Source organism: Aedes albopictus, unplaced genomic scaffold (genome assembly GCF_035046485.1).
Source record: "Aedes albopictus strain Foshan unplaced genomic scaffold, AalbF5 HiC_scaffold_18, whole genome shotgun sequence".
Classification (NCBI taxonomy): Eukaryota; Metazoa; Arthropoda; class Insecta; order Diptera; family Culicidae; genus Aedes; species Aedes albopictus.
In genome coordinates, this window is record NW_026916958.1 from 43,067 (window position 1) to 67,268 (window position 24,202).

The 24,202-nt window shown below is 43.8% G+C and overlaps 1 protein-coding gene and 1 long non-coding RNA gene across 21 annotated transcripts in view; one reads left to right on the forward strand and one right to left on the reverse strand.

Annotated features, from left to right (window-relative positions):
* The window catches only part of LOC109621271 (heterogeneous nuclear ribonucleoprotein R), a 107,159-nt gene that overhangs the window by 37,356 nt on the left and 45,601 nt on the right, over positions 1–24,202 (reverse strand). For 5 of the 19 annotated variants that reach the window (XM_062843382.1, XM_062843383.1, XM_062843377.1 and 2 more), the window contains exons 1-5: positions 18,134–18,425; positions 4,817–4,938; positions 576–769; positions 375–502; positions 58–299 (exon numbers count right to left, since the gene is read on the reverse strand). In XM_062843382.1, coding sequence (XP_062699366.1) covers positions 58–299; positions 375–502; positions 576–769; positions 4,817–4,938; positions 18,134–18,152 — 705 coding nt within the window. In that variant the 5' untranslated portion in view covers positions 18,153–18,425. Of the gene's footprint in view, positions 1–57; positions 300–374; positions 503–575; positions 770–4,816; positions 4,939–8,497; positions 8,649–18,133; positions 18,433–24,202 lie in introns of those variants that run through there. The other 14 variants (XM_062843385.1, XM_062843386.1, XM_062843380.1 and 11 more) reach the window with 7 other exon arrangements.
* The window catches only part of LOC134284481 (uncharacterized), a 31,390-nt gene continuing 12,186 nt past the window's right edge, over positions 4,999–24,202 (forward strand). The window contains exons 1-2 of one of the 2 annotated variants that reach the window (XR_009995796.1): positions 4,999–7,160; positions 8,562–9,441. This is a non-coding gene — a long non-coding RNA (uncharacterized LOC134284481). Of the gene's footprint in view, positions 7,161–8,561; positions 9,442–24,202 lie in introns of those variants that run through there. The other variant, XR_009995797.1, reaches the window with a different exon arrangement.

A 24,202-nucleotide genomic window follows, 5' to 3' on the forward strand; every position in this document is an offset into this window, starting at 1 on the left:
CGCCGCCGAAGCAGCGGCGCGAAAGGGACGGGGGGAGCGCTAAACGATCGAACTTACGTCCCGCACTGCATTGGAGGCGGCATCCCGTGAGGTGAAGGTGACGAACGCGTAGCCCCGATTCGTGCCGGTCATCGGGTCCATCATGAGGCGCAGGTCCCAGATTTTGCCGCACTTTTCGAACAGCGGTATGAGCTCGTCCTCGAACATGTCTTTGGGTATTTTGCCGCAAAACACCTCGCACCCGTTGCCCGGGGTGCCGCCCTCCCAGTTCGGAGGCGGGCCGCCGTACTTTCGTTGTCCTGTGGGAGGAAACACGAGAACATGATTGAGATTCAAGTCTACGTCGACTAAATCGCAGATCACCGGAAAATTACCTGTGGTCACATCGAGTGTGTATCCTGTGCGTTCCAGAATGGCTTTGATCTTGTCCTCGTCCGGACCTTTCGCTTGTACTGTTATTGCAGGTGTGGGTAGTCCCTGTTGGCTGGCTCTGCTTTTCTGGCTGTGAACAAAGTTAAGTGATCAAATCAGTACTGGAAGTCCCGTAGCTTTGCGTTGCATTACGAAACACTTACCGGTAGGTTTTCATCACCCCACACAGGTAGGCCGATTTGTTGGATACATGCTCGAGGTTGGATTCTAGGAACTGGCTCAGTACATTCAAGGCACCATCGACGGGGAACTCCTTCAGGGCGTCCAGGGCCCGCTCGTCCAGTTCGGTGTGAGCGAGCTTGCCGGTTTTGTAGATGTCATCGAGCTTGCCAGCGACCTGCCGAACGGATGGAAGGGAGGAGAAAATGATGAATGTTTGTTAAAGATCAGTTTATTGTTTACATATGTGAAAGTCAAAAGCTTGATACTTTAGAAAAACTAGGGAAGTATCACGAAAAGGCTACAGTTACGTCACGATTGTCGGAGTTAAATAAATGTCATGTCTGAACATCTGACCTAACCCTACGTCTCCACTAGACAGAAATGTCTTGCCATTTTGCTGCCAGAAAGAGAAAACGTAACAGAAATGATCAACACCGCTGCTTTCCATGCAAACAGCGGGAGAACATTTCTGTCATGACACATCTGTCCAGCAAAATGGCAAGACATTTCTGTCTAGTGGAGACGTCGGGTAAGAAGTCCACAGCAAGTGGTGATGGTGTTACCGGAATCTGCCCGAATCGTATAACGGGGAGGAGAGCCGTAAAAACGGCGGCCAGACATTGGAGACCAGATAGACGAGTACGACCGAAGCGTGGAGTAAAATGTCTGGAGAGAACCACAATCAGGCGCTTGTCGTCGGAGTTCTGCAGTAGCGGAGCGGACGATCCGTGAAAGTGGCTGCTCGAGCCACAAGACGTGCGACCGGAAGCTTTTCCGAGAAAACCGTCAAAACTGCGATGAACAACTCACAATAGCTTCTGTGGTAATATTTCTTCGCCATCAAGGTCATCATATTCCCTAATTCTCTCAGATTCTCAGAGGGCGACTCTATTCCCGAAGGATTAACATCTTTATACAAGCATGTTCTTATATTGTTGTCTACTATACGTTTTCTCTGCTTTCCAGTTCCTAGGGATAACCCAACGGAGTACATTGACCTTGACTGAGGAAAATCTACATTCACCAGGACATGAGTAGCTGTATTGCTTGTAACGCAAACGGACCTTCGATCCTTTGTATTCCGTTTGTCTAACTGATATTACTCTTTTTAGGTTTGTCTAGTCCTTCACCGCTTCCTAGCTTTTTCGAAGTATGTAGCTTCGGAACGACGGGTTCTGATTTGGTGTGATACCAGGAACCTTGCGGCTAGAAATAGAGTTAACACTGGGGTACGTAACGGTGGCTGCAAATCCGCGGACAGCTGCAGTAAACGTGACCTTCAGCATTCTACGCATGGCTATGGGATGCTTACCAGTGACGACCAGCCCGCCAGTGTCATCGGTTTCTTCGGTTTCTTCGACGAAAACTGAAAACTTCCTAGCACAGAGCCCTCCTGGCAACACTGATAAGTCCCACAAAACCTTATCAGCAATGATCTCGTTTTTCGTTCACAGTTTTTACTTCTCCCTTTTACGGCTGTTGCAGAACAACCGAAGCAATCGGCTACGAGCTACTGTATTCAATTATCCAACATACCAAAGGAGAGGCCCTTCTAGTTTTTGCAAGAATTCAGTAAGCTAGTCGTGACCTCTGCTGCTCAGATTAAGATGCCAACGTCTCGACACAGTCATGGCCTGCAACGTGTGACCAGAACTCGACATCACATCATCAATTAGGTCATCGTTGACGTACAGTTATCACTATAGCGGTTCCAGTAGACATGCGATGTCACGTCCTCCCACAGTATTCGTTCCGGGACACCGAAGTATCGATGTTCCAATTCAAAATGCATCGCAGGTAACAAAATATAATGCCATTTTATACTAGCAGCCCTCGATGATTTGACGACGTTGACGGTACTGTCATAGGTCATACTGTTCACGATACTGTAGCCATCCTGCTAATGAAGTTTGCGTCCGAACTGCCGACTGCAGTAAGTCCAGGATGATCTAGCAAAACCGTACCTGCTGGAAGGAAACTGTTTTCCAGTCACCATTCATCGAGAATCGTACCGAGAAGCCACCCATGAAGATGGATGCTTGCAACTCAGTCAATGCTCCATATTGCTATGAAGACATCTGGCTACAACCGAGTCAATTGAAGACCTGAATGATCAGCAAAACTTTGAGACAGGCAGCAATCATCCGTCTAATTATGACTCGTAGGAGTTCAGTTAGTCAAGCTGCACCTAATCACTGTTTACCGAAGGCTTTTGTAGTCTTCAGATAGTAGCCTTGAATTTCTGCCTCATGTTTTACGGGTCAATCGATGACAAAGACCGCCAGATAAAATATGTGTACTTAGCTGGTACTGCACCTGGGTGGAAGGTGCTGAAGGTATGGAAAATCTGGCATCGAGTCTCTGTATGACTGTATGCATGCACTCAAGACTTTCCAAACGTCGAAGTCGAACGCCACGGCTCAACATCGAGCGACTGCGGAACGTAGAAGTGAATCAAGACTACACGCAGCAGTGAACATCAGCCCTGCCAACGGAAGAGCAGCTTGGCGCAGCTACACTTGTAGATGGCTGGGAGGGACATCCAATCCGCCATAGGTAGTACCTCGGCTACAGCACTAGGAGGTTCAGCGGCCTAGAATCGAAGAAACGTGTGGTACGACGGCGAACGTGAATAGTTAAAAACGAAAACAATTCGGCATTGATGGGAACGGTGTCACACCGTACGAAGGCGAATGAGGCACGCTATAGACAGGCGCGGAACAGGCAGAACTCAGTCTTCCGGAGTCGGAGGGAGAATCACTAGTAATTGTAAGCACCGAAGGTGGTGCGGTAACTGATCTAGGAGTACGTGCGGGGGATGAAAGACTTTCCAGGCCACTGACCTCCAAGAATTTGCGCAGGTTGGCAGGTTGAGAAACACCAAAGCCACAGGAGCAGACCAACTACCAAGTGAGTTTCTAAAATAAGGAAACACTGGTGAGAGCTAGCACTACTCTGGGCGATTAGCAAGACTCGGGAGAAAGATGTATTACCGGAGGAGTGGATGGAAGGTATCTATGTTCCATTCACAAAAAGGACGACAAGTTGAATTGCGGAAGCTACCGCGCTGCCTACAAGGTACTCTCCCAAATCGTATTCCACCGATTACAAGACAGTTTGTGGGACAATATCAGGCTGGTTTTCCTGACAATGCATCAAATGTATGCTTGCACTACGTTTTTCAATAGAACACTCACGGAAGAGATTTTTATGACGCAATCAGAGGAATTCGAGGAAAGTGAAAAACCTGGTATGTCGCCTATTGTAGTCCCTGTAAGGCTTTAAACAGGCTTCGCATGCTTGGAACAGTTGATCGTATGGGTTTCCAGCAGAACGCTGGATGGCCGCTGGTTGTACACTCGTGGATCCGGACCGACTCCGACAAGAGTGGTTAAGGTTCAGCGGCGCTACTTGGAGAACGTTCTGACGAGATTCTGGATGGAGGACTGTAAACCATGCTCAACTTTCATTGAAACCCACTTGAAGCTGTCCAGAATTTCCCCAGCGATGAGCTGTGCCCAATGAGAAAATGATTCTTCGCTATGTGAAAGGATCGCTTGATTTTGGACAGGTCTTCAACGCGGACAAGCCTGCAACGTTACTGGAAGTCTTCTCGAATGCCGACTGAGTCAAAGATCCCACCGTCAAACGTTCTGTAACTGAAGGTTTATGTAAGGTGTTTGGGTACGTAGTTAGTTAACTGATGAAGAAACAACAAACCGTCGCTCTTTCGTCGACTGGGACGTAGCTGTCAGTACTCTGTACCGCGACTTGTCATGAGATGTGCTTATACAGTCTTTTGTTCTATTTGCGGCACTGAAGCATAGGAGCTGATCTACGTTTACGAAGATAACAAACAGCCTTAGAGCATCGCCAATGAGTCGAGAGATTTCGAACGTCCGAAGTGCCACTTCACAGAGGATCTTGATGTCTTAAAGTGACCTCCTTACCCCTGAGAGTCTACGGTGTATGTGGTCAGGACCTAAGTATGTTCAGATCTGTAGTTTGGGCTACAATTGTAGTGTGTGTAAATCAGTTGTCTTGGTCACAGTGCCTGTATTTGTCAGTTATTTGTCATACTTCTTAGGACCCGACAGGGATCATTTGCGCCAGCAGCCTTTCGTGACGGTGAAATTCTTCCCGTAACTGTCACATATAAGTTTACTCATTGGGAACTCATTCTCTCCTAAACTGTAGTGTTAAAAGCATCCACCCAACTTACCTTTTTGTCGAGCCCGTATTCTAGCAGTTTGGTGTAGTCTTCTGTCCGTTCGCCATCGCCAGCTCCTTCCATCTTCTGGTTTGCCATATCCTCGACGAGTTCACCATTACCTTCAGCCATTTCTGTAAACGAGATCAGAGAGGAGAAAAACGTCCTGTTAGTTCAATCAATCATTCAGTGGGGGTGAAATGTGCAGGGTTGCATAAATTTCTAATCATCACGTGCCAGACGCCGACGACGAATCATCCGAATCGTATCGGGGGCGTCGATGGAGAAGCTTGGCCAGCCAAGTCGCCGCAGCGAGATAGCGAAACGAACGAACCCAAACGCATTCACGCTTCGAGTCAGCCGCCTTATCGACGAGAGAGAGAGCGAAAGAAAACGAGGAAGCAAAATGTGCGTCACGCACCAGCACCATTTTTTCGCATCGGGGTGCGTTTTGAGCAAGGTCAGGACTGGTGGTCAATCGGACACCATCAACGGGCATGGTCTGAATTAGTGGTCAGTCGTCAGTAGCAATCACAGTTCTAAAAACCGTGGGATGCGTATGAGATTCGACCGCGTTGCTGCTCTTGCGGTGACACCGCCGCCGGAGAGGAGAGTGAGAAGAAAGACGCGCGTAAGCGAACAAAAGGGAGAGAGCCGGTCGCTCTCACGCACTGCGTGCCTCGCCGGCATCGTCGAGAGAGGGTGGGATACAAAAAGTCGCGTTGGGTAACGAACGGCGGATCAAGCCGGCAAAAAAAAACACGCATTCTGAATGGAAAGGGTGCTTTTCATTACATAATCCCTTTGAATAGGTAGATGACGATGGATAGAATCGAAATTAAGCTGGGAAGGGGTCAGACTATTTTGACCACAGTCAAATGCTTCCGGTCGGTCAAACTCGAACACTGGACGAATGAAACGTTGCCACTCCTAATGCCCTAATCGTGCATTGGAATGGGACGAATGGTGCGTTTAAGATAGGGTGCGTTCGTTTGTATGCCCATTGAAATTCATTCGGGAACGACGACGACGCGACGTGACGGGCTGTGACGATTGATGACGAGAGCGAACGAGCTTGAACGATTTTGTGCGAATCTAGCTCAAGGTCGCATACCGCAAGCGAACGCGAGCTAGACGGCGGCCGCGTTGCAAACGCATACACGCATTGTGCGTTTAGTAGATAAGCGAGAGGAAAAAAATCGCACATCCACAAGCACCAGCCATCGAAGCGAGAAGAAAAAAAATGTAAACATTATTAAAATATTAGCCGAGCTGCCTTGTACGCACAGGCAAAAGGAAGGATGAATAAAATAAAACCCGCGACTTGCCAATTTTTTTTTCGCGAACATTGTGCGAAAATTAAAGAGACCCGAATGTGAGTATGCGTTTTTTCGGTTTTCTCCATTCCGAGGTGCGTGCGTCTGCGTGTGCCATGACGAAATCGATGCGCCGCGCCGAGAACGAAAGCGAGAGTGGTGGCTTTTTGGCACTCTAAACAAAGCAGGCGTGCGTTTCGCACTCTTCCACGCATCCATTCCGATCGAGGGGGAAGCGAATGCCTAGACAAAAAAAAAAATGACCCGACGCACCGCGGCGCGGCGGGTATTGAATCACCGATCTTCGCAGCGTGACCAACCGGCGAAAGATGCGAAGGAGCAAGAAACCAGAAATGCTCACGCATTATCGCTGTTGTGCGTCTACTGTTGCACGTTTGCTTCGACTCTCTCTCTATCTCTCACTCTGCGTTTTTTTTTCTGGGTCGGGTGCGTCTGGGCTTCGCGAAATAAATCGCGAACCTGCGCGTGCGACCCCCGCGCTCTCTCGCGTCGCGCACCCCTTCTGTTCCATATTACGGTTGCGGGGTGCGTTAACGCAGCGTGGCCTCGAAATTCGCGCAGAAAGTAGGTCACGATGCGTGTATTGGTCGTTCGCTTGGTTCGGTCGATTGCTGGTCGTTCGACCGGCGGACGGCGAGGATTAGACAAGGGAAAGAAGCAGAAATGTGCGTTTTTTTTTTGCGAATGCGAATGCGTGCGGTCGTCCGAATTTTTTTGGCGGGGAGACCTTGTGTATGCGTGAGTCGCTTCTTTTTGGTGGCAGTTGTTGGGATTTCGCACAGTTGTTGCAGGTTGGGTCCGTTGAAAGTGAAAACCGGCCCCGCAGTGTTTGCAGTTACGGTGCTCCGAGTAGGTCTCGCGGAGTCGTCCAGATGCGGTTCAAGAACTCGGCTCTAGATAGATGCGTGCGAGCGGAGTGTTTGTGCGTTGGTGGCGGCGCGGTCAGCTCGGGTGACACAGTTGACCTAGTTTTGGTGGACGCGTTATCTATGGGGGGATTGTTAACAAGTGCGAAACTCGTAAGTGATGCTGATGACGGTCAACTGGGATAATCGAATGAGATTTTTTGTTGTGTGATAAATCGTGATTATTGAAAAAAATAATTGATTATTTTAGATTAAACTTTTCAAATAAAAGATGTTTCTGACGCCGACTCTGGTGCGTTCTAGGCGTGAGTTCTTCGATGGGCGCCATTTTCGGACTTGGGAGATCAACCAGCTTACAAATTTGGGGTCGTCCTGTGATCGACTGTTCGAGAAAATTTCCAAAAAAATGCAGTTTAATCACAATGTGACACGTTGTTATACGAAAAAATGTGAACTTTTACAATTTTAAAGAGTTTTTGAACATCTGTGACGTCATGATGGCCTGCTACGCAATACGGCGTTTGACCAACACTGCTATGGTAGACCTTGTGACGTCTACCGAAGAAGTGAAATCTATGAAATACAGTGGTTCAAAAGGAAAATGGGTGCTTTTCCCAGTTGTTGCGGACACATGATATCACATCAAGTGACTACAGAGCCCATCAACAGTTTGATTACGTGATAATGTGACGTATCGAAGAACGGAAAAAATCAAGATTTAATGAAAGGTTACGATTTAGTTCGGTTGTCCGGTGGTGTAGTGTTGGTGCTTATGCGAACATCTGTATCGTACACATGTGCTTCCATCCAATTCGAGAACTCCCCCCGCCGCGGCCCTCGTGAGTTCTATGTGGGGGTAGACCCCCGAAAAAAAAATGAAAAGAAAACGGCCCACCTCCTTGGGTGTATGTGTGCGCCACACCGTGTGTGAGGAAGAACTTCGCACACTCGTACCGTGGAACCACGAAATTCGCAACTTTTGCAATTTTCTTCCTTCCAATTTCGGTGCGTTGTTCGGTAGCCCTGTTTCGCGCGTACACTCACACCATCGAGCCCGACAGGTCCAGCAGAACTGGACTTTTGGCCAAAATGGACTTGATGTCGATGGGCTCCTCTGTGGACCGGGGAGGCTCGCTTTGAAGAACATGCTCGCGTGTTTCCCCCCGTTTTACCGTTGTTTCATGTTTCGGAAACATACTCCCGCCACCAACACTGCTACAAGCGTTACCCACACACAGACGGGGGTCTTTACACAGCCCCAAATTGGCATCAATCACCACCACCCTGCCGCCTCTTCCAACACACATTCGCATCGTAGTAGGCAACCAGGAAAAAATCGCGCGGGGTCAACGACCTGAAGAGTCTAATGACCTTCGTTTACGCCGTTTTCTGGCCTAAAATTCCGTCTTTATCCCACCCAAATCGTCCTCCAGGACGTCCCAAAAACCTCCCACAACCCTTTCGACCTTCCCCACCAAGAAAATTCTTACCAAATGCGTTCTTATCGCCTCGAACCAAGTCTCACTCCAAATTTCTTCCACTTTTCGCATGCAGGTGCATCCAACTGCGCCTCAACCACCGCCACCAAAACAGGACTACAAATCCTCTCAGGAACCAGCCGGAACTTGACACACGCACGTTTTCGAACCCTCCGAACTATTCCGATTCCCGACCAGCTCTTTATGCTAAGCTACACACTATTCTCGACACTAGCAACTGGTGGACTCCATCACCATCCGTAGTGTACGACGTCGTCCCGTGAAACCGCGTAAGAGGAGAGTGTTTGAGCTCTAGTTTGAGTGTGGAAACCGCTGCTGCTGTTGCCTCTATTGATGTTGCTGGCTGGCTTGCTGGCTGGCTGCTGATGATGAACAACGCGTTTGCTATGCTGCCTCTGCTGCTGCTCTACCGCCACACGTACCTACTGTGAACTCATCGCCGCGGCGCGGTGTGCTACTACTCTCCTCTGCTGCCCTATTTAGGCTGGGCGGGTGGACGACCACGGATGACGCGGACGCGGGTAGTAGTGCCAACAGGAGAGAAGGAAAAACGGGATACGCGCCAGCATACACACGCCTCTATCGAGGGGAAGAAGAAGAACGTACATCGCGCGGGTAAGAAGATTTCCGCACGTTGATTCGCGAGGTTCGCAAAAATTAATTACCTTCCGCCGCTCTTTCGCCGCAACCAAAACTGATGATGGAAGAAGCCACGGTGACGTTGCGCGCTATCCCTCCGCTTCAGGTAGACCCCCAGTGCGTCCCCGTCCCCCGTTCCCAAAAATGATTGATGTTTCGTGATGTGCTTTCTTTTAGGTGGACTGGGAAGTTTTTTGACCTGACTGACGACCACGTCAGATGATGGAGGATCTAATCGGAAACGATGCGATGCAATTGCTGGCCCCTGGGGGAAAGGTCAACTGTAGTTACGAAAGGTAAATATTATACCTAGGTGTATTGGCGAATAATGAAAATTGGAAACAAACACATGGACTTTGTGAGTTGAATTGAGATAGGAGTTTGTCAGAGTGAGTTCATTTCTAGGCTCATTTATAGATCAATGCTGTCTGGAAAGTTTCGGTGGAGCAAAAATTACACCGTTGAATGACATTTATACTGAATCCGATGACGCATTTCGACAATTTTATGACCTTTCGATAATTTCCACATTTCTTACTGGAAATGCCAGACTTTGAATTCCCTTTATGCCGAGCTAAAGGTTTCAGCAAACAATTTGCTGAAATTCAGCAAAATTTTTGCTGAAATTTAGCAAATTTTGCCAATAGTACAGCACGAAAATTAGCTGAACGGGTCAAATTCAGCAAAATTTGCTGAAAGCGTTTGGAGTGTATGTATGTATTTTGAATTCTAGAGGGTGTTGGTTCCCTTATTAAGCACGTGGTTCTCCTACGAAAAATAAAGAATAGAAGCGCTGTCTGTTTAGTTTTCTATTTATGTATTTTTTTTTGTGAAAGTAAGCACGCATGAAAACCTTAGGCGAAACTACCAGGGGTATCGGGGTTGCCAGACACCTCCTAGCATTTGAATGCATAGCTGTGAGACATGGGGCGATGAATGATGAATGGATGAACTATCGAACTGGAGGAATCCCCTGAGAAACAGCTTAAGCAATCCTAAAAGGATTTCCTGGCAGAATTTCGGGATGAGTCTCTTCAGGATTTCATGGACAAATTCCACGAGGAGTGGAAGAAGATTTCTTGGTTGAATCCTGGGGGAAACTCTGGAGATCTCCTTGAAAGAATTCGTGGTGGAATCCCTTGGACAATTCCTGGAGGAATTCCTAAAGGAATCTCTTAAGGAATTTCAGGAGGAATCACTGGAAGAAGCCCTGTAGGAATTGCTTGAGGAATTTCGGGATGAATTTGTGGAGGAATTCCTGGAAGAATTTCTGGAGGACACTGTGGAGGAATTTCTGAAGGGATCCCTTGATTCCTAGATGAATTAACAGTTATTTCTGGAGAAAGTCCTGCACGTATTCGTGGAGGAATTTTTGCATAAATTACCCGGAGAAATTCTCTGGAGGAATTCCAAGAGAAATCCCTGGAAAACTTCCTGGAGGAATCCCAGGAGAACTTTCTCCTGGAGGAACTCTTGCAAAAATTACCTGGAGGAATTTTCAGAGAAATCCTGGACAAATGCTTGAGATTGGCAGAGGAATCCTCGTAGAACTCCTGGAGGTATTCCCGAGAAACTCCTGGAAGAATTCCCGAGGAACTCTCGGAAGAATTCCCGATCAACTCTTGCAAGGAATTCATGGAAAATCGTGGAGGAATTCACGTGAATAATCGCGAAAGAATTGCATCGATAAAGTACAAGAGTAGAGCTTGGAGAGCTTGCAGGTCTTAGTTCCAGCATATTTTGGATGATCTAAATCTTTAAATGAATGTTGCTAAGTTATCAGAATTGCACTCTGAGGCTCTAGAAGTGGCGTAGGTTCTATTCAGCGAGCATTCGTTACGATAAAAATATCCACAGATTTACAAATATTGCAATCCAAGCTTCTGAATACATTGGGTCCCATTTGTATACCAGTGGACACCCAAATAGCATCACATAGAGATACTCGTAATATTATGAGGTGCAACAGACACAATCATGAATGAATTATGTCTATAGAGTGAAGAGGAACAAGAGTAGAGCCTGTAGACTTGGAAGGTCCTAATTCCAGAAAAGTTTGGATAGCCTGGAATATCTCATGAATGTACCGAATGCATTATACATAGGGTTTGCTTCTTGAACGCACACAGCAATACACCTAAAGTTACACTAAAGAACACACTGTTTGCCTAGATTATCCGTTTTCGATGGAGTTTTGTCCCCTTCTGCGTGTTAGCATTCGAACATTTGGAATTCGACGTTTTGTTGTTCGAAGTTTAAGCCCTCCCACTTTGCTAGACGGGTGCTTCAATTCATACAAGCAATTTCAAATACTGTAATTTCCACGACTATAGGGACAAATCGTCGAAAGGGCAAAACGTAAAAAACGCGTAATCAAAGCAAATCTCGGTGAAACACGTATCTACTTCATAGGAATCCCATATATCTTTAGATCTTTCATTTTTCGACGTTTTGTCCATTCGACGTTTTGGCATTCGACATTTTGTCTTTGCGCGCTTAGGGCCAATTTCTTCACCTCGACTTAACCGGTAAGCCAGGCTTAACCATATAGTTAAACCTGGTTTAACGCTTAAGACGGGGTGAAGAAATCGACCCTTAATTAACCAACCGGAATTTGCACATGACTTTATTAGCCTAAGTAAAAATCCAAAATTTTACACTTTTTGCTACGTTCGTTTGGCTGCCGCAGTTGGCTGTCAGCGTATTTTGCTACATTCGTGCGCTATCGTCACTTGCCCCACACAATACATCAGATTACGAGTTCGTGAAAGATCGTGAAAGTAATTTAACAGACTTCCCATGGGAAAACTGTCTGAAAAATGCAATCCTCTACTGAACGGACGCTATGTGTTCCAAGCTGTACATACAACACGAGCGTTAGAACGACGGCCAATGAAAACACAATCAAATTCATGTCGTCTGACGCGATGACATTTTCCAATTCTAGCTTTTCTAATAGATTACAGTTTGCTTCGATTACTAACGTTAATATTAGTTTATTCTTGCCTTATAAATGGAATGTGACACACAGGTGGCCATAACAGCGCTCATTATGGAAAAAGACAGGAGTAACAAAAATGTCACCAAAAACGTTGTCATGACAGTTTTCTCAAAGGGTACACCGGTAGTTGTATTTAAACATACATTTGCGGTAAGCTTGAGGATCGATATCAACCTGATCTGATCAAACGCATTCGTTTGACAATTTTGTTTCGTACAGTAGTTGGTCGTAATGTGATGCTTATGTCGGAGACAAAGGCAGCCGAATGACGACGAAAATGTTTTAAAGACTGTGATCGCTAACAACACTGCTCGCAGCATTCCGCCTGGCTATCTTCTGTTTAAATTCGATGATAGATTTACCTAGATAGATCCCTTGGCCCCTGGCATTTCCACAGCAGTTCCTTCTGTATGATATTGCTTTTAAAATTCCTTTTGGAGCTTCTTCGGAGCCCCTTCAGAAGTTCCGCTGGTACTCGTTAAGGTACTGATTCTGATGTTTGAGAGATTCTCTAATAATTTCTCCAAGAGTTACGTTTAAGGTACACCCAGATGTTCTTTTTGAAATTTATCCAGGAGTTCTTCCGGGGGTTTGTTTGGAAATTTCTACAGGATTTCTTCCCAATTATTTTCTGAAATCCCTTCAGGAATTCACCTTGATATTCCTTTAGGGGTTCAAACAGAAATTCTTCCCAAAATTCCTCCAGCAGTTTTACTCGGAATTCATCAGGAGCTGCTCTTGAGAGTTTTGAAAGAGTACCTTCAGATACTGTTCCAGGAAATCCTCCTGGACAGAATGTTGTCCATTGACAAATCAGACTAGAACTAAACACGAGCAATGATATTGCTTGGTGGCTAGGTATGTGGAGTGTAAGAGTCTCGACTTTTTGCAAACAATTCGCTCTCACTTATAGTTAGTGGGCACAAAGCGAGTGTGTTGTGGATTGGCATCTAAGCCGAAAGAGCGAAGCATTTGTGAAAAAGGAGTGTTCACGGTGTGGATAACGGAGTCAGTTTGGCTTTCCATTCCGCAGAATCGTTACTTGTTCTGTGGCTTAGTTGGTTAAAGCGGCAGTCCAGCGAATATAGAGTCGTGGGTTCAAATTCCACCAGAACACGATTTTTTTCCCAAATTTTATCTCTCATTTTGCCAATTAGCAACATTCTGTGCCTTCTAACTACGAGTTTTTCCAGTATCCTTAAGAAATCCTGGAGAGAATCCTTTAGAAGTTCCTTCTAGAAATCTTGCAGGAGTACTAGGACTCCTCAGGGACTTCTTATTGAGATTTTCTCAGGAGTTTCTTTTTGTTCTCTAAACATGCTTTTGGAATTCCTTCTGGGAGTCCTTCATGCGTTTCTTCTGGGAGGCCCCCAGGAGTTTCTTCTGGTAACTCATCAGGAAATCCCTAGGTAAAATTTATGGATCAAAGTCTGAACTGCTGTAGACCTTGAGGAGCTTCCAATGGATAAGTCAACTGAAAAGTCCTTGAAGGAATCTGATAGAAGGCATCTATGGAGGAATTTCCAGATGGAGCTTTTTGGAAGACTCCCTCGAAGGAATTCCTGAAGAATCCCTGAGTTGTTGGAGGAATTTCGAGCTGGCATTTTTGAAGAAATCGACAGATGGAAATCCTGGAGTTCACGTTATATTTTCTGGGCAGGTCTCCAGAAGTTCCTACTGGGAGTTCTTCAGAAGTTTCTGGAGAAATCCCAAGATCGAATTTATAGATCCCATTCCTAATTTATGCAGGAATCCCTAAAAAGCCTCTGAAACCGATTCTCTTGATAAATCCACAGTAGAAATCCACAAAGGAACCTGGAGGAAACACCAGAAGGCATCCGTAGAGGAATTTCCAGAAAGAACTTCTTGGAGAAATCCCTAGAAGGAATTCCTGAAGAAATTATTGGTTGAAGTTTATAGAGGAACCCCCGGCAGGGATTTTGGGGCAATCGACAGACGGAATTCCCGGAGGAATGTACAAATGGAGTTCTTGAAGAAATCCCCAGAGTAAATTCCTAAAGGAATCTTTAGTTGGAATTTTTGGAGGAGCCGCTACCAAGAATTCCTGAAGGAATCCAGGAGGATTTCGCAGAGGCTTGAACTTGAGCTATGTACCAAGGTGGTTCGAACAATTGTTTTTCCTCCATATGGCTTATACGATTCATAACAAGAATCTTTGCCTCATCCGTAAAATTTGAACTGATTTGGTTGATAATAGAGACATGGTCTGCCAATTCTATAGGGAATTTACTACGGGAAACGGCGTTTTTTATTCAGTCTACCATATCATTTTCCTAATTGTATTAGAGAGTTATAGTTTAACATTAGTACTCATACGCAGCTTCATTAGCTACAACATTGCTGAAGACCGCGTTCAAATCGAACACCTCGCTAGTTAGTTATTGATGGGAATCTTAAATAAGTTCCTTCTGAAAATCCTCTACAAATTCCTTGTGGAAATCTTTTAGAAGTTTCTTCCAGAAATCCAGCAGAAGCTCTTTCAAGAAATCCTCCAAAAGCTCCTCGTGGGAAATCTTCAGGATTTATGGAATTCCTTTAGGTGTTTATTCTGGGAGTCCTTATTTTCTTCTAGGATTCCTTCAGTAGTGCCTGGAGAAATCTCCAGATCAAATTCCTGGATCCTAGACTAGACTATTGTTTCTTGGTGGAACTAACTCTTTATAGACTAAACTTATAAATTATCTCAAGGACTTTCCAAGAGTTCGTTCTGAGGAGTCCTCCAAAAAGTTTCATCTAAAGATTCCACCTCAGATGTTTTCTGTGGTTTCCTAAAGATTCCTTTATACATTTGTCCTGAGATTCTGCAGGAAATCCTTCAGAAACTCCTTTTGGGTTTACTACAGGAGTTTAGTTTGGGATGCATCATAGATTCGATCTCGGATTTTTTCAGGAATTCCTGAAGGAACTTCTGGGAGACTCTCAGAAAATCGAAACTCCCTGTGGATTCACAGAAGGAACTCTTGGAGCATTCCTAAAAATAAAAAACTAAAAACTTCTGGGAAATACCCATACGGAACACCGGAGGAATCCCAATAAGAAGCTAAAGCTAAGACTATTAGAGAAAATTTCGGCAAGATTCCCAAAAGTAACTCCTGGAGATTTTCAGAAGGAGCTCCTGAATTCCATCTGTTGAAATCTCCTGAAATGCTAGCATAGATTCCAGAAATTTCGACTGAGGATTCCGAGAATGAACTTCTGGTGGATTCCCAGAAAAAAAACCCCTGGAGGATTCACAGAACGAATTCCTGGAGCCTTCCTAGGAAACTAAAACTTCTGGGAATTACCCATACGGCAAGATTCTCAAAAGTAACTTCTGCAGATTTCCAGAAGCAATCCTAAGAAAGTGTCCCTGAATTCCACCTGTCGGTTTATCCAAAAATGCCAGCATGGATTCCTTTCCAAGAAGTTTCTTCTGGAGATTTTACCACCGATGCCTTTTGTGGATTCCTTTACATTCTTTTATAGATTTCTTCTGAGAATTACTCCAGAAAAACATCCTCCAGAAATTCCTAAAGGATTCCTCTGGAAGGCTTACTAAAAAAAAAACTACTGGAGCATTCCTAGAAAACTCAAAACTACTGGAAAATATCCATAAGGAACTCATGGAGGAATCCCAATAAGAAGCCTGGTAGAATTCCTAGAAATAATTTTGGCAAGATTCAAAAAAGTAACTCCTGAAGCTTTCATGCAGGAGTCCCAAAAAGAACTCCTGGGGTATTCCCAGAAGCGGCTCCTAGAGGATTCCTAGAATAAACTCCTAGAGAATTCATAGAAGGTATTTTTGAAAAAAAAAACTGTAAAATTATTAGAGAAAAGACAATGATGGATTCTGCAGTAGCTCTTGGAAGAAGCCAAACTCGAAATCCCAAAAAGCACTCCTGCAGAAATACCAAAATTTCTTTAAGGAGACTTGGACGAACATAATCTAAAGCATAGGTTCCCAAACTTTCAGGTCGCGCGACCCCCTTTTGCCACCAGACGTAGTTTTCGCGACCCCCATAAAAATTCCCTCATTTGTTGTCTGTTACAGTAAAATACTTTACTATCTCTCGCGACCCCCTGGATGAAGGCTGGCGACCTCCCTGGGGGGTCGCGACCCACAGTTTGGGAAACCATGATCTAGAGGATTCCTAGAAACATTTTTAAGGGAAATCCCACAATAAACCTTAGGAAAATGTATCCCAGAAGAAACTACCACAGGAATCCGTGAAGGAATTCCTGGAGGAGTCTCAGAAGAAACCCCTGGAGAAATTCCTTCCGGAAGGAAAGAAACATATTCATCTTTGTTGACTTATCGGAATCGTATGTCGGGAGATGCATCATTCCAGAAAGTGTGCCATTGTGGAAAGCGTCGTTCCGGGCAAACTATGGCTGTACGCTTTGGGCTGTCAGTGATTCAATGAAAAAGTATGCAAAATAGTATGTGAAATAGCATGTTGTGACCAAGGATGGGAACACTCACTTGCAAAGAGTTACACTCACTTGCAGTTTTCTCAGCTCAGAAGCGTACAATCAACAAACGATGTATGGACGACTTTTACCTTGTGATTTTGTCTGAAAGTTTGCCGAATAGAGTAGGGGTCGCACATGCATACCGAAGTCGTGAGGGAACTGCAAAGGCAACTCTCCACGAGGTGAATGTAAATTACACTCACCTCGTGGAGAGTCGCTTTCGCAGCGCCCTCACGACTTTGGGATTTGTGTGCGACCTCTACTCTATTCGACAAAGTTTTAGACAAAACCACAATGCAAAAGTCGTCCATACATCGTTTCTTGATTGCACGCTACTGAGCTGAGAAAACGGCAAGTGAATGTAACTCTTTGCAAGTGAGTGTTCCCATCCCTGGTTGTGACTTAGTTTTTCCATAGTATGGATCCTTATTAATAGACAAATAAAAACAATAGAAAATAATGGGGTTTGACCAATTTTATAGGTTCCTTTGAAAATAACAGCGTAAATTGGGCTTTTTTCAACAATCTTATCGGAACATAGAGGTTAAACATTTATAAAAGTTGCCCTTGTATGAATGTTTGAAAAATGATTATTGCACCCTACCCTGCTAAGTAATGTGATCATTGAGCTACACCAACTTATGGTAGACTAAAAATCGTCACCGAAACAGGTGTTCGTCGATGAAATTTTGAACAAGGGAGCTTGATCATAACAAATTACTATTACCAATGTCACGTGAACTTCATGACATTTAGCAGCACTGTCTAATACTCACACTGAAAGACGGCTTGCGGTTGAAATTACTATTCTGAGGGTCAACATAAATGCACAACGCCACTTGATTTGTGCAGACTGAGTTTCGTTTCAATTCAACAGATTAATGTTTTCAATGATACCATGGATCTGATTAACAATTAAAAAAAGTTTCTGTTGCCAACCGGATTCGAACCAAGAATCTTGAGATCACCAGGCTCGCACGCTACCACTCGACTATCGAACCGGTTGATATGAGAGGATACATAATGCACACAAGAAGCGTTTATGGGTTGAAGATTATGTTTTGTCATAGTAAATTTGAAAACATTTTTGTGTTTATCAAAACCGCAAGCCGTCTTTCAGTGCATGGCCACCATTTGGAGCAAACCTCCCAAGATGCCTGATTATGTGTAATTTTGGAACATTGCCATGTTATCTAGAGGACCATGGATATATCCTTATAAGGATGCTGTGCATCGGCTGACACAGATATTGCTGTCCTGTGCAGCATAGTTGTTCCATATTACTAGGGATTCCCTGAGACAACTATACTGCACACGGCAGATTAGTCCTGTTCAGTGAGGTAGGTTGGAGTAAATCGGAGTCGCTTCGTTTTGCTGGTTCTATTAGCCAACAAATGGGTTTGGGCAGGAAATAGCAACATCGGGCGAGTTTAACCTACCTCACTGAGCAGAGCTATGAGGTTCCAGCTCCAAGAAGTCCTGTCCTATAAACATATTCCCACCTAAGGACATACCTTTTTTCTCCACTTCCATTTAGTGCAATCTAAAAGCTTCCTGATCACTCGGTAACTGCCAACTTCTCTAGGGGATGGTGATTACACAGGAACCTTCCAAGCGCAAACCGATTCCTGACACTAGGACACCAACGCGTTTTGGAATTTTCGCACTTTCCGATTCAAATGCTAGGAACTGTTTTTTGAGGGGGGTTTGATTGATTTTTTTTGTTGCGCTCCACGGGGGAAAATTTCCACTCCTACTAGACGACACACCGCACTCACATCGCACTCACTGACAGTTCAAACCAAAATGAGCCCAAAACAGCCGCCAGCCGGAAGCCATGGCGCACTGAGATGGTGCAGCCGCTCAGCAGACTCAGAATCGAAACCAACGATTTGGTATTTAACAGCCCACGTGGTGCGGTGTACCATGGAAATCCCGGAAATGTATGTTTTGCAAATCAATTGAGTGTGTGGTTCCTAGCATAATGCGGACTAACAACGGATGGTCCGAAAGCCAGACTGGAAGGATGCCAGCAGCTTCTTTTCCACATGAATTGCGATGACTTGTGTGCGGTAAGGGAAACTGTGTTTTCTTGAGCTGATAATCCGGTGGGAAAAAAGACCGTTGTTGTGCTATCGGTATTTATAGCTGCCGCAGCGCGCATCAGCACATCGGAGCATTGAACGTGATTGGTTATTCTACCGGGTTGCAGACAGAATCCTGGCCCCCATCCAAGACAAATTCGAGTGCTCCTGGCTGGCTGTGCTAAAATGTAGCATTCTGTTTCGAGTTGGTTTGCCTAGGCAGCTTTATCTGCTGCAGATAAATCGATTTCTTCTCTAATTGGATTTCGATTCATAAGTTTGCCAACGGTTTCCGATTCTCTGATGCTCGATTCCCTCGATGCTATATAATTAATGTGGTTGAATGTTGCCGCCTCTGTACCGCCCAGCACCTGGGAGCTGATTGAAAATATTTGCCATTTTTCACGACGGAAATCACCTGCCCATGCAGTCGGTATCAGTCTGTCTGGAAATTGTCAGTTTCCGCATTTGGAACTCACTTGCACACAGACGACGACTCCGACTAGTCCGGATTCTGAACCAACACATCCCCAATTCAGGAAAAGCCGGCTGATCTGGGCTGGTATTGGTGAAACTTCTCGCCGAGACAGGACCTTTCCAACAGCTCGCCACCCATCCCACTACCCACACCGCCTGGTGTCATCGACGGGGCTGCTGGGTGGTTTCCCAATGGTCGGGAAAACCCCCGTCTAGACGTCTCGTAGCAAACCACACGACCACATGGAAGCGCTGCTGCTCCTGTCTACTAGGAAGCGCGCCGGTCATATTGCAGCAAAACTCAGACGAACCGAGCGCCTTTCCACAGCTTGGTAGTGGTAGTGTGGGTAGGTTAGGTACGGTGGGGACAACACACCGTCCAGACCTGGGCCAAACCATAAAAGAGAGAGGAAAGGGGTTTCCATGGAAAATCCGGCGAAAACAGCAGCAGCGCGCAGACAAAATCAATATTGTTGTTAGTGAGCTAGCACGGCTGCCGGGGGGTTGTCGTCCGTTGTTGTCGTCGTCAGTGGTTCCTGTTCCGACATCCTTGTCCTGGTGCAATATTAAGAGGGGGGTAGGACAGTCAGTGGGTTGAAAGTTGCTATGAGCTCCTATTTTTCATATCAGATTTCTGCCTGTGTTTTCTGTTGTTTTTAATTGTTTTTATTTTTTTTATCTATATTAACGAGATTTTTAGCCCTAGGCTAGTTCATCTCGGGCCCCACGCTTTACTTCCCTTCCGAAGGAAGAACTCGCATTTTTGCGAGTTTGTCGAGAGTAGGCGTTTTTGTTTTTAATTGTTTACAGTTTTAATGGAGATTTTTGCCTAGTGTTCCAAGAAAGCCTAATTTGTTGTAATGTATCATGTTTCCATAAGATTTTCTGTGCAGGGCTCAGTGCGTAAAGCTTAGCTTCAAGATCGTGAATGGAACGCTCAAGTTCCATAAATTTCAGCGATTAAAGCCTACGAAATAACCTCCTCGAAAAATTTTTTTTGAATTTTTTTTACGAGTTCGGGCATAGTTTTTCCGGTTTTTATTAAAGAATTTTCTCAACTGTGGAAAATTTTGTAGAAAACTTTTTCCAGTTCATCTATATATATATAAAAATGCAGTGGCATACGTGGGACCGCGCATAACTTGCGAACGGAGGGTCCGATTTGGGTCGTCTTAGTTTTGTTCTGTTAGTTTTCGCCCAAGGAAGGTTTATGAGTCATAAACCATGGACAAATCGAGAGTTTTTGAAAATCCATTCTTCATACATTTTGAACGGGGACTTGGACTTGGCTAAAAACTTGAAACGTCAAAAAACGCAGTAGGCAAGACAAAGTTCGCCGGGTACAGCTAGTATTTTATATATCCATGAGCCCTGCCTGTGGAAAAAGTTTCATAAAAATCGGAGACCTTTCGGCCCAATTTTTACGATAATAAAAAAAATCAGAAGCATTATAAAAAGAGATTAAGAGTTAGAATGTCTGTAGGTGTACGGCCACCAAAGTAACCAAAAATTTGGATAAAAAATCAGTTTACTAGCTAAGCAGTTTGTTGTTTGTTCCTCTGTAACCTTCCAAGCAGCATTACACGAGCTTCAAAGTTTGCATTCCCATAGGACCCAGTTAGGGGTACGGTTCGAATTTAAGTTAACTTTTTAAGCCGCAGGACTGAAACTTGTTTGGTGACTTAGTTGGTTAAAGTGCCGAACTAGCGATACGTAGTAATAAGTTCAAATACCAACAATACCGGCGGTATTTTTTTACCGTGTTTCTTGATGGAAACCCGTTAGACCTTCTAAAATATTTGGTGATTTTTTGCCATCTGTATTGACGAGATTTTTCTCAAGGATAGTGCATCTCGGGACCCGCGGCTTTACTTCCTGGTTCCGAAAGAAGAACCCACATTTTGTAAGTTTCTCACGAGTGTGGTTCGATCCCAGATCCTCGGCGTGGGCTTTAACCATCACACCAGGTTCGCTTCTCATTTGGTGAGTTCGTTGTCTAAGTTCAGTTATGGTTTTGACAAATTTCTGTACACATTTGTGAGTTTCTAGTTCTAGATCTGTAGTTGCTAGTAGACTGCGGATTGTTTAAAAAAAATGTTGAATCCTGGAATTCGTATGCTCTGCTGGATTCAAATGACATACAAAGAAAAATCTCTGAGTTTCAGCTGAGGTGGTGCAAACGCCTTAAAGTTCAATTTTCGAGTAATGAAAAGGTGTTTTCACTTTACGTGCCATAACTTTTTTAATTTTCAACCGATTTTCATTCTTTTTTATGAATCTTTTTTAAATTGATTCTCAAATAAACTTATAGAACATTATTTTTCTTTCAAAAGTCACGCAACATATAAGTTTTTAGGATTTCATTTTCTTTTTTCTTCATTTTACGCATTTGTGTTGCCTAAATATGTACAGAACAAACTATTAGTCAAAGTATTCATTTTTAGCAATACTTTTCACCAAAAACTGCTGAAACATGCATCAAAACTTGATTTTATCATGTGAAATTGAAGTTTATAATGATATTTTGACAGTTTTCACTCAAAACAAAATACAATGCATCATATTTGGGGATATGGAACACTGTGGAGGATTTTTTTCATTTTTTTTCTTCGCATTCAAAACATAAACATATTTTTTAACTAATAGCACTCCATAAATTTAAATTTGAGGCTACCACATGATTATTTACAAAAAATTTCTCACTTTAAGCCCGAAACCATGCATGACAACAATCAACATTTTGCCAAAATTCTTATTGTTCTTGTAAGTTGCGTGTTTTTGATCGGTTTCGATAATTATCCATATTGAAACCATATTTGCAAAGATACAGTTTATTCGCACCATTCTTAGCCAACACAAATATCCACAAAAGCACGCTTAAAGATTTGAAATTGGTAAAGTTATCGGGTTTTATTTAAAAAAAAAGGAAAAAATGAAATCTTTAAAAATAACTCATACTTTGCGTGACTTAGGACAAAAATAATGTTCATCACATCGCAAATACGTAACCAATGAATATTTGGAAACTAATTTGAGATATCCTGTGTAAAAATCACCTCCTTGTAGTAGCCTTATCGTAGGAAGATGAACTTATTATAAATATTGCATCAAAATTACAAAAAAAACGGAAAAAAAATCTTTTGATTTTTTTATGGATAATACAGTAAGAATACCTATAACAATCCTAGCATAAAACGTGGTTTAGGACCATGTAGGACCATAGACTATTTCAAGGATAAATATCGATTGGTGCAATAAATGCTGGTAGGCAAATTTGAGACCAAGATCGGAAACGTCATTTTCGGGTTAAGTACTGTTCCTTTGAATTCCACTAAGAATTTGCATCCTTTGACAGATACGTATTTCGACCTCAACTGTAAGGTCGTCTTCAGTGTCTTGTACTTGACTCGACTGAATAGGGTCGAGTCAAGTACAAGACACTGAAGACGACCTTATAGTTGAGGTCGAAATACGAATCTGTCAAAGGATGCAAATTCTTAGTGGAATTGGCCACGAGGCCATGAGGCCACGTGGTTTATGGACAGCCCCTAAGAACTATTTTTTTAAATATTTTAGTTAGAGATGTTCGTTCATTTTGTAACAAATCTCTAGAAGATAAATGAATTTGTTAATCTCACTCAGCATTCCAAAGTATCTTCTACTATTTCTAGAAATATCCCCTGCAACAAAATATTCCAAGTCGTACAACGGTATCAATTGTGGTGAAATCCGAAAAGTTATGATAACTGTAAGGCATTGTTATAACCATATCAACCTGGGATACAATGTTTTCACTAAAAGCGTTAGTATCTGAGAGTTGTTTTGAAAAAAATATGACGGCATTTTTGACGATTTAGATATCACGTACTGCACCGCGAACCAAAAGTTCTGAAAACCTCTGATATATACAGTACTGGATATAATAAAGTGCTTATCGAGTGTTTTTCATACAGCTCCATGACTGTATGTCTGAGTCTCAATATACTTGTGCACCAGTTGATCTAACTTTTTATTGGACATTATTGAAATTCGATCTGTGAAAACTCCCAGAAGATATGTTTAAAAATTGAGCGAAATTAATTTAGTCCAAGGGAGCGCTCAACAAACTTGAAGTTTGTATGGGAAAACTTGACCAAATGTAGGGGAAAATATATATATTTTCGGCTGTTTTGTTCACTTCGTCGTGGTGGGTTTTTTGAATTCTACTGAACTCAGAGTTGGCCTCAAATCCTTCCCAACCAAGCTGAAATATGTGTCCAAGTTTCAGGCGGTTTGGCCGACAAAAATCCCCCATGACGAAGAGAACAAACCTGCCGATAATACCCATCGTCACCCTATGCAGAAATCTTAAGTTTTCGATTTCTGACGCTAGGTGGCATTGTAACACGCATGGTAAGCGTTCAATAATCAACTAATATCTGCCCAGCGTTTTATGACGTGAATATCTGCAGAGTATCTGTGGAATGTCTCAACCAATTTCAAACAAATTTGGGATACACAATACAAATTCCTTAGGTTGTGGATATGGTCATACGGGTATTGGAATTCAAGATGGCGGGTACTAAGACGGCGGCCAAAACTCCAGAATGTATGCTATTTATAGGCAATGCTGCTTCGTTTACTATGCAATATGGGAATCTATCGATCGTGATTGATGAGTAGAAGTCAAAAATCGATAATCGACGCCATTTTGGAATCCAAGATGACGGTTACGCAATGGTGGTTTGAACTATGATACTATGCAACAGTATCTATCGATCGATCTTGATCAGTAGAAGTCAAAATCCGATATTTGACGCCATTTTGAAAGCCAAGATGGTGGGCCATAATCCAAGATGGCTGCCATAGAATGGTGGTTATATAATACGTATAATACCACGCAATACATATGTGTGTCTGTCCATATTGTTACTTGGGAGTCAAGGGTAGGGTAGAGGATAGAGTAAGGCTAGGGTAGAGGGTTAGGATAGACGGTAGGGCAGAGAGTAGAGTTAGGATACAGGGTTGGGATAGAGGGCAGGA